Genomic DNA, 9,423 nt, shown 5'->3' with positions numbered 1-9,423 from the left:
TATATATATATATATATATATATATACTTACACCAATACACGACTGTTTTTAGATGAAGGAGCAACATAAATATTTCATCCCTTCTCTCCATGCACACTTATGTGGAATTATTTTACGCAGCCACATGCCGGGCATGTCTTTCACCGGTTCACATTTCCCCACAGGCTGATTTCCGCATGCTTTTCACAGCGGCAGTCAATCATGCATCTTCAGCACCACCATGAGTAGAGTCAACAACAATAACTACACGCACAGACACACCCATGAACTCCCATTAGATCTCTCTCTCCCTCTCTTCGTCCACTGNCAATAACTACACGCACAGACACACCCATGAACTCCCATTAGATCTCTCTCTCCCTCTCTTCGTCCACTGACGCGCAGAAAACGCTAAATGTATTCCATCAGCGCCACGGCGGTCCCAAGAACCCCACCAACGAGGCCAAAGACCAACATTGTCCACATCAATAGACGCTCCCAAGACGTCTCGCACCGCACAATGCCGGCTCTGTCCAACCGAATGCGGTACAAAGCAGGGTATGTGAAGCATAGCGTGCTGCTGCATACACCACCCAATATCGCGACAACAGATGCAATGCCCGGCGCCATGAGAGCTGCTGTGATACAGGCAACAGAGAGGGAGACACTAACGATAAGGTGGTCACGCAGTGGAATGCCGTGCTGGTACTCGTCGTACTCCTCCATGCCGCCGTGCGCCACGTATCCCCTATTCGCCGCCTCCGTGGCGGAGCTGTNATGCCGTGCTGGTACTCGTCGTACTCCTCCATGCCGCCGTGCGCCACGTATCCCCTATTCGCCGCCTCCGTGGCGGAGCTGTAGCCGTACCACATGAGGAAGATGGCGTCACGTGTAGGGAAGAGCATGAGGGTGAACGCCAGGTTTACGGGAATGGCGTACACCAAGTAGCCAAATGCGAAGAGTGAGTCCATCCTCGGGTTGAAGTTGCTCATTACATTCTCACGGACATCTGTTGGGTGGCCAAGGTAGCCGAACAACCCCACCGCTGCGTGGATGCTGCCGGACACGATGAGGCTGATCATGGCGACCTTCATCATGTTCCACCGGTTCATATTGTCCAGGCTGGAATAGATTTGAAAGACAAGCGATTGACAATCGAACGAAAACATCATGATGGGTAACGCCAGCAGCGGCTGCTTGCCACGGAGCCACAAGACATCGTCATACACGACATCTGACGAGGAAATGGCCACGCCTACACCGTTGTTGACAAGACTGTTGTCGATGGGTTCGAAGTAACGGAATACCACAAGAAATGAAATCAGACACGTCGCCGAGATGGCCAGGACCGACGCGACCTGAAGGAAGGATATGTCTTTCACGCACGATAAAGGCAAAACAACAAGAAACCAGCAGACAAAAAGCGTGTGCTTCGTTGTGCTGAGCCACGGGATGTAATGCGATATGAGAGGCTGCAACGGCTCAATGAGATCCTCGAGTACAACAAGGTAGCCGATGGCGGAACCAGTGTTGTAAATAAGCAGCATCCACCGGACAATCTCCTCGTTGTACTTACCCAACAATACACGATTGATCTGCTCATATGAATTCACACCAATGGTATCAATGCAGAGCACCATGTAATCGATCGATGCAATTGTGAAGAGGGCTACAAGGATCAACATAGCCAGCGCAGGCACCACACCAGCGTTGGAGAATGCGGAGGGAAGCGTGAGGATGCCGGCGCCCATCGTCGTCACAGCGAGCGTCAATGCGCCACCCAGCACACTCCCTTGATGCATCACAAGAGAAATACAGCTTAAACGTTTAAAATAATACGACTTTCCACCCCCCTCTTCACTTCGAATGAATTAAATTTACACACACACACACACAGAGAGAGAGAGACACACAGAAACCCACAATAGGTATTCGAAGGATCAACTGGACGGAGTCCTCCTTCTTGCCACGTGCCAGCCAAGGCAGTTTCCCCTCACCAAACCCCACACGGACAAATTCAAAAGAAAACGAAGCACTGCCGAATGAAAACAAATGAATACCGGACGCTGAAGCGTATTATTCCCTCCGTCCCCCTGTGTGTATATATGCGTGCGCGTGTGTCTGCCCCGGACTAACTCCTCTGTGGCTCCCTGCTTGTCAGACTCAACCAAACAATACATAGAGAGAAGGAGAAATGAAGTGCATACGCCAGATCAAAGCAAATAACAAGGAAAGAAGCAAATACAAACAGCCACCTACCCCAACAACAACCACAAGGAAAAAAAAGAGATAAGAACTTATCTCTTATTATGAAAACCGAGCCGTTATACAAATAAAGAAATACACACCGCAATTATCAGTGTCATACACAAACGCTATTTGCTCACCACATTTCTTTCTCCTTTGATTCGCCATTGTTTCACATCTCCCTCCCCGTTCCCTACGCAAGTGTGTTGAGCACGACATATGAAATCTAGTCTCGAAGTAAAAGAAAAAACACACAAGACGCTTGATGAATAGGGGAGACCAGAAGGCCAACAAAATCAAATAGTGTTTTCTAAGAAATAAACGCAGACAAACAAACAACAACAATAACAATAGCAACAACAACAACAAGGGAGCAATAAAAAAAAAAAGACCCTTTGATGAAGTTCACACGTCACACCGCTAATCGTTAAAAAGCTGCGTCAGACCCGAAAAATCTGCTGTAACACTATAGTCTCCGAGTTGCATGGTGCCGTCAGCTGAATCAGCGCCTCGGCGGATGGCGTTACCACTCTCGGCACCGTCACTGCTGCTGCTATTATTGTTACTAATACGCCTCCGGTGCAAACAAGCTGCATCATTTAGGCTCAATTTCTGAAAACACCGATTACCTTGTGTGTTTGCACCCAGACCTTTTCGCAAGCTTTCTAACGCTTCACCTGCATCTTCAGTTGCCATTATTTTCTTGCGGCAGAGACCATAGACAAAGGCTTTATGATCCTCAACTCCTGTTGCATGAGGTGTGGGTGATACAGTCTTTCTGTCCTTGCTCATCCCTTCAGATTGTGGCAGTGCTGCCACCATCATTGGTGCCCCCAAATCCAATGATGATAGACGACCGGAGGGGAATGGCAATGAATGCGGGTCTAGTTGCTGCTGCTGCTGGAGATCGCTACTATCACCGCCAAGCACCATCATGTCATTGAAGCTATGATTTCCCTCAGCTTCATGTGATACGGCATTTTCGTCACCACCCTCACAATTGCCGCAGACCATCTTACGCACCGGCTGCATCTGTAGCATAGGTGGGCTCGCCCCCTGGCCCCAATTTGGCGGTGTAGAAGGGAACATCGAGCGCGGCGTAGACCAGGAGAGCGGTGTCTGCCCAGAGATGAAGGGATGCTTCAACAGCTCGGCCACCGACGGGCGCTGATGATGGTCTATGTGAAGGGTGCACTCAAGGAAGTTAAGCAGAGCGGGACTGGCGCCGTGCTGACGCAGACGCGCCAAACTCGGCCCCTCCATTGCTCTGCCAATGCTCCACACAACAGTATGCGGCGGCAGGCCGTGCAGCTCCTCCCACGGAGGGACGCCCATTGCCATTTCGTACACCATGCATCCCAACGCCCAGACGTCCGAGGCAAAGGTGGACTCCTGCGACTTGATAAGCTCTGGACTCATGTAGATTGGTGTTCCACATAGTGTCTTCTCGGCGCCGTGAGACGATCGAGAGCCAAGTCCCCATTGACGATTCCCCTCATTGATCTCTGAAGCGTAGGTGGTTTGCACAAACCGACTTGTACCAAAATCGGTAATTTTAAGACTCCCCCTCTCAGACATGAGTACATTGGCACATTTGAGGTCACCATGAACTACGCCTCGCCCCTGAAGGTAATCCATGCCCTGAAGCACCTGCAGTGTATAGAGACGAATGACGCGTTCATCAAAGGCCCCAAAGTTTCTAATAAGATCTCTTAACGTTCCACCAGCAACGTACTCCAAAATTATACACACCCCCTCAGGGATCCGTTGCACCCCGACACACTGCACAATACGGTGGTGCACGAGGTAGGTGAGAAAGTACAACTCTCGTAGGGATTCATCAACTTCGGCAATACACCCATGAGTGCCATCATTCAACTCTTGAGGACAATCAACAGAAGACAACAGCTCCCTTGATCTCGCTTCGGACTGCCATGAAGAGCCGCTACACATTTCAGGGGAGGCACGTCTCGACGTGGAGGAACCGTTGGCGCGTCGAAAAACTTTCATCGCGTACATCCGACCAGTATACACGTCTATAACAGCATACACAACACTGCTTGCGCCACGCCCGATGGGGCTACCCTTCTGCCAGCGGAGCGGACGATGCGGCGCCAGCGTGGACCTCTGAAGGAGTGCCAAGTCCCCGCACGGACTCAGCCGCTTCGTCTTTTTCTGCTGCCGCCGTTCCACAGGGCCGTGCGCTGCGCCGATGTCATGCGGCTGATAGGCCTGAAAGCAAAACCTTTCCACGTACGATCGGCTTTGTGGTAGATTTGCCAAAAGCGCCACCTCACTCACTGGGATAGCGGACGCGACATCCCTTACCCGTTGCAAACCGTTTGCATCCACCTCAGCACGAGATATCTTGGACGGAAGGGCCATCACACCAATGTCATCCCCACTCTGCAGCTGGCAGCAACGGCCCCTTCCCACTATTGTGTCATTCACATATGTGCCGTTGCTGCTGAGATCTTCAAGATACACCTTAACCTCCGCCACACTGTGATGTGGCGTCCCCGTGACTTCACCTGCGACATCGTTGTGCAGTTGTGTAGAAGCGCAGCTGCTGGGCGAAGCCCGCGGCGCCATCGCGGGGTCCGACAGCTCGTGGAGCTGACGAAGCCGAGTGCGGTGGTGCATATGGCCCTGCCCACCAGACGGCGGCACACGCACCTCAATGGAACGGATGAGGGCGAAGTGGACAGCACTGACTCGCGGGTCCTCCACGACGATGTCGCACTCGGGCGAACGCCCTACTGTGATGCGCTGCCTGTCCGACGGGCAAAGCACGTGATGCTTGTCGGATAAGAGAAGACCCCACGGCCACTCCGCTGTCGACGCAGCAGCAGTGTGAGCCCCCGCCGAGAACTCCACAACGGTGCGTTGAGAGCTAATCGGCGTGTCACGTGTCGCGTTGTCTTCGGCGTGTCTGTAGTACATGCCTTCCTTCTGCGTGTAATTTGTGAGCGCGTACGGGCCTATTTGGCGCGTGACTGAGGAGGGGGGGGGGTGAATGAATAGAGGGAATCCAAACTGGTGTTTTTACCTTCCCTTTCCCTTCTTCGATGTGTTCGACTCGCTCACCTTCAGTTCCTCCTCCCCTGCCCCTCTCCCCGAAACAAAACAAAAAACAAAAAGAGCCAGCTAGGAGATACACAATAAAAAGGCAAAGATAAGTGGTGACAACTAAGCAACGAAGCGAACAAAGGGGCCAAATAAGTTCAATGCGTGATATTGTCAACAAGAAAACATACGCCACCAACGGACACATGAGTGGACATGCTTCTCATCCTCATCCTTATATTCTTCTAAATGCGTGGTATGCTGGTTCCTGTGCGTAGTGCCGCTCAGTCTCACGCAGTCGCTCTTCCTCCACCTCCAATGGCAGCATGCCACGTTGCACCCACTGCTGTTCCCTGAAGCTTGCATCCGCGTCGTAGCGCTCCCGCAGCTCGGCGTCGTTGAAAAGGTCGAAGATGAGCTGCTGCCGTGCAAGCGCCTTCTTCTGTAGCGCGACGTACGCCTCCCACGCCTCGCCCTCCACGCCCGTCAGCGGTGCGGCCTCGCGTATCTCGCCATGGCGCTCCTCCAGCTCCCGCGTGCACTGTGCAGTGAGGTCCTCCACGCGGTACGCCTCCACAAACGGGAACATCGCGTCCGCGTCGGCGCCGAACTCCAACGCGTCGCTTGGGCGCACCGTCGGCGGGTACTCCGCCTGCTGCGAGCGCAGCTGCGGCACGTCAAGGCCGTAGCCGGGCTCGTACGCCGGCACTGGCGGCGTCAGCGAGGGACGGCGGTAGCTACACGGCGGCTGCTCTGACGAAATCAGAAGCGCCTCCTCGCATGCGTGTGTCATACCGAGCGCCGTCATCGCGTCGAGCGCCTCCGTCATGCGGGCGGCGAGGCGCGACAGACGTGCGGCGAAGGCCCGCTCGTTTACAGCACAGTAGCGGTCAAAAGCAAACGCGGTGCGGCGCTCGCCATCGACATCGTGCTGACGCTTCCTGCTGTCGTTGCAGTGACGCTTCTCGTGGAGGTACTCCATCGCGGCCTGCGCCCACTTCTCATCGCTCCCCACCTTTCCCGCGCTTGCCATATAGCTTGCCGCCGTCTGTTTCTTCTGCAGCAGCACACCGCGGCAGCCCGCCCACCGGCACGCCAAGACCATTACTGCTAGTACTAATAGGACTACTACCACAGTTATGACGAGTACGACCCCGCCTCCACACAACGCGGTCTGGTTTGTGCCGTCGCCAGACGCACACGGAAAGAGCGAGACGCGGATGCCAAGGCAAGGGGGCACAAGCACAAAGAAAACACACAACAGAGACATGTTCATATCTGCCAGATCACATGGGAAAGCCAGTGAAAGCCTCCTGAAAGACGACAAAAGACACACACACACACACACACACACACAGAGNACACCAACAGGGCAGACCCTTCAAATCACCATGAACCCCATCCAAAATAATCGCCTTGTCGCCCACGGGCGCGTGCACCAATTCATTCCCTCTTGTTATCTCCTTTTCTGTATCCGGCAGTAGTTTGGGGCACACATACACTGCTCTGGTCCCAAAGAAGATGAAAGACTATCTCGAGTCGATGAGCGATGAGAAGAAAGCAAAAAAAGTTCTTTCTTTTGTTTTCTCCATTGTTAAAAGAACACAGTAATGCGGAGTATTAAAAACGCATTCAGAACAACACACAACTGAACGAAGACCCTTTTCTCGATGAATTTACGAGTCCTCAATTCTGTCCCCATTCTTCACTCAACCAGAACTCACCTACTCAATGTGGAGGTGCTTTCCCCCTCCGTGCACACCCACACACCCTCAAAAAAAGAGAGAAGCCGCGTGAGGAGACGCATACATGTATATAGATATATATATATATATATATATATATATGTATATATGGCTCATGCCGTATGTGCATAGATGGGTTGGAGAGAGCATGTGTGCGCGTGTGTGTACTTGTGTTTGTGTTCCTGCACGTTCGCATAACTGTGGTAGAGGGAGGAAGGAGCATACATATTTTTCTTTTTCCCTCATTTTTTTTCGTTTGTGCCCTCTTCTCCCCCAATCCAGTTCCTTCCTTTTTATCACTTTCGTTCTCCTTCTTTCTCTCCTTTTTGATTCTCGTTCAATTGACCCTTCTTCTCTTTCATCAACATTTATAAATTCCCTCTTCCTCATATCATTCCTCTTCGGGCTCGTGTTAATGGCGTTGTCTTTCTCCTTGTTGTTGTTGCAGACGCTGCTGTTGATGCTTCTACAGCGGCCCCGCTGCTGACGCTAAAACTTCATCGAAGCAACCATTATTTGCTTCAATTGACTCATCCTTCTCGATGGTCTGCTGCGCGGAGCGGCCCTCACCAGTGATGTCCATCGATGGGAGTGACGAGCCACCTGTACAGCCCTGCTGAACCTGCTGGTTGTGTGGAGCCGTCGCGGGATACTCACTGTGGAACCTCACACTCTCATCATACACCGCCCGCTTGACATCCTGCACCGATTTCTGCTCCTGCTCGTCGAAGCTGAAGAGTGCAATGCTGAGGTTCTCGTCACGCTCGTCGTAGAGGTCTGCGAGGAACGGGTGCCGCAGCGCCTGATCGACGGTGATGCGCTTGTCGGGGTGGAACACGAGCATGCGCTGCAACAGGTCAAGGGCGTCGTCGGATGCCTTCGGATACTTTGCGCGCCAGTCCGGCGGCGCGCGGGTCGACTTCTTCTTGAGGTACTTCTGCGCCGCGAGGGAGCCGACGGAGTTGATGTCCTCCTCCGACGGCGTGCCGATGACCTCGATGATCTTGTCGAGCTGGTTCACACGGTCCTTGCCTTGGAACAGCGGGCGCGAGCCGAGCAGCTCGCCGAGAATGCTGCCGACACCCCATACGTCGATCTGCGCCGAGTAGTTGCGGTCCTCCATGACGAGCTCCGGGGCGCGGTACCAGCGCATCGTCACGTAGTCCGTCATGTACTCGCCCTGGTCGTTCTCCTCCTTCGCAAGGCCGAAGTCGCATAGCTTCAGGTCGCAGTTCTGGTTGACTAGAATGTTCGCAGGGGTGATGTCGCGGTGAATGACGCCAGCGGCGTGGATCACCTTTAGCGCGTGCAGGATCTGGTAGATGAAGAACTGGATGTGCGCCTCCGTCAGCACCTGTCCGGTGCGCAGCACCTGCTTCAGGTCTGTCTCCATGATCTCCATGACAATGTATAAGTGGTCGTACGAGTCGCGGTCGAGCGGGGTGAGAATGTTCCGCAGACCAATGATGTTCTCGTCGTTGAAGTGGCCGAGAAGTTTGATCTCACGCAAGATGCGCTTCGTGAGAATCATCTCCTCAAATATCTCCTTGTTGACGCGCTTAATCGCTACGAGCTCATTGTTATTGAGCATGTCACGCGCACGTATCACCATCCCGTACGAGCCGGCGCCAATTACCTTCTCCAATGTGTAGCGGCTATCCAGCTGGCTCACCTCCCGCTGCAGCTCTGACAGATTTCGCACACTGTGACCCATGCTTCTTGTTGTTGTTATTGCTGCGCCTACTGTCGTTGTGTTATAACGACACACACACAAAAAAAAAACTCCTCGACTCTCTCACTCTCTCTCTCCCTCCCCCTCTAACCTTTCGTTTCCACGCAGACCCAGTGCTCGCGTTCCTTCCACACCACCGCTCCCTCCGTCTATTCTCCCTTTTGAGTTTCCTTAACGGAGAATTCCTCCTGGACCGGAGAGCCTCTTCCTCCACGGAACCAAAGCACACACAGACAGCCAAAAAAAAAACACGGGAGAAGGAAGAAGAATGACAATGGGGCAACAGAGAAAGTGTAACATGAATGCATATGGGGAGAAAAGGCGCATACATACATAAACACACATAGTAGTGTGTGCCTGCTCGCCTTTCAGCTTTCCCAACACAGCAGGACGGGGCTGGCGGAGTACCGAGTACCTCGGCCTCGCGTAAGGTTACACGTATGAATGCCGAGGGGCTTAAAGAAGGGCAAACGAAAAACAATCAACAACAACGAGCAAAATAATTGAAGGAGTGGTCTTTCACGGGGCGCCTCTGTCAGCAGCCACCTCCCTCCCTATTTCTTTGCCGCCTCTCCGTTTTTGACTTCTACTCGTTTTTCCTCTGCGCCTTCTCTACTCCCACACACTCACTCAACACCAAAAAAAAAAAAAAA

At 52.9% G+C, this 9,423-nt stretch overlaps 4 protein-coding genes across 4 annotated transcripts; all 4 read right to left on the bottom strand.

Moving 5' to 3' along the window:
• Nucleotides 1-465: 465 nt before the first annotated feature.
• On the bottom strand, nucleotides 466-1,782 carry DQ04_03541030 (amino acid permease-like protein; the record flags this gene model as incomplete). Its single annotated transcript, XM_009312909.1, has 1 exon — nucleotides 466-1,782. One exon carries the CDS (start codon nucleotides 1,780-1,782, stop codon nucleotides 466-468), a length of 1,317 nt encoding a protein of 438 aa, XP_009311184.1.
• Nucleotides 1,783-2,647: 865 nt separating this feature from the next.
• Nucleotides 2,648-5,170, bottom strand: DQ04_03541020 (putative protein kinase; the record flags this gene model as incomplete). Its single annotated transcript, XM_009312908.1, has 1 exon — nucleotides 2,648-5,170. The coding sequence occupies one exon, from the start codon at nucleotides 5,168-5,170 to the stop codon at nucleotides 2,648-2,650; it is 2,523 nt and encodes an 840-aa protein (XP_009311183.1).
• Nucleotides 5,171-5,528: 358 nt separating this feature from the next.
• Nucleotides 5,529-6,398, bottom strand: DQ04_03541010 (hypothetical protein; the record flags this gene model as incomplete). The annotated part of the gene is made up of 1 exon (XM_009312907.1): nucleotides 5,529-6,398. One exon carries the CDS (start codon nucleotides 6,396-6,398, stop codon nucleotides 5,529-5,531), a length of 870 nt encoding a protein of 289 aa, XP_009311182.1.
• Nucleotides 6,399-7,504: 1,106 nt separating this feature from the next.
• DQ04_03541000 (mitogen activated protein kinase) lies at nucleotides 7,505-8,752 on the bottom strand (the record flags this gene model as incomplete). The annotated part of the gene is made up of 1 exon (XM_009312906.1): nucleotides 7,505-8,752. The coding sequence occupies one exon, from the start codon at nucleotides 8,750-8,752 to the stop codon at nucleotides 7,505-7,507; it is 1,248 nt and encodes a 415-aa protein (XP_009311181.1).
• Nucleotides 8,753-9,423: the final 671 nt, after the last annotated feature.

This window comes from Trypanosoma grayi (genome assembly GCF_000691245.1).
Source record: "Trypanosoma grayi strain ANR4 Tgr_354_V1, whole genome shotgun sequence".
Lineage (NCBI taxonomy): Eukaryota > Euglenozoa > Kinetoplastea > Trypanosomatida > Trypanosomatidae > Trypanosoma > Trypanosoma grayi.
The sequence above is the reverse complement of the archived record's forward strand: the minus strand, read 5'-3'. Positions and strand labels throughout refer to the sequence as shown.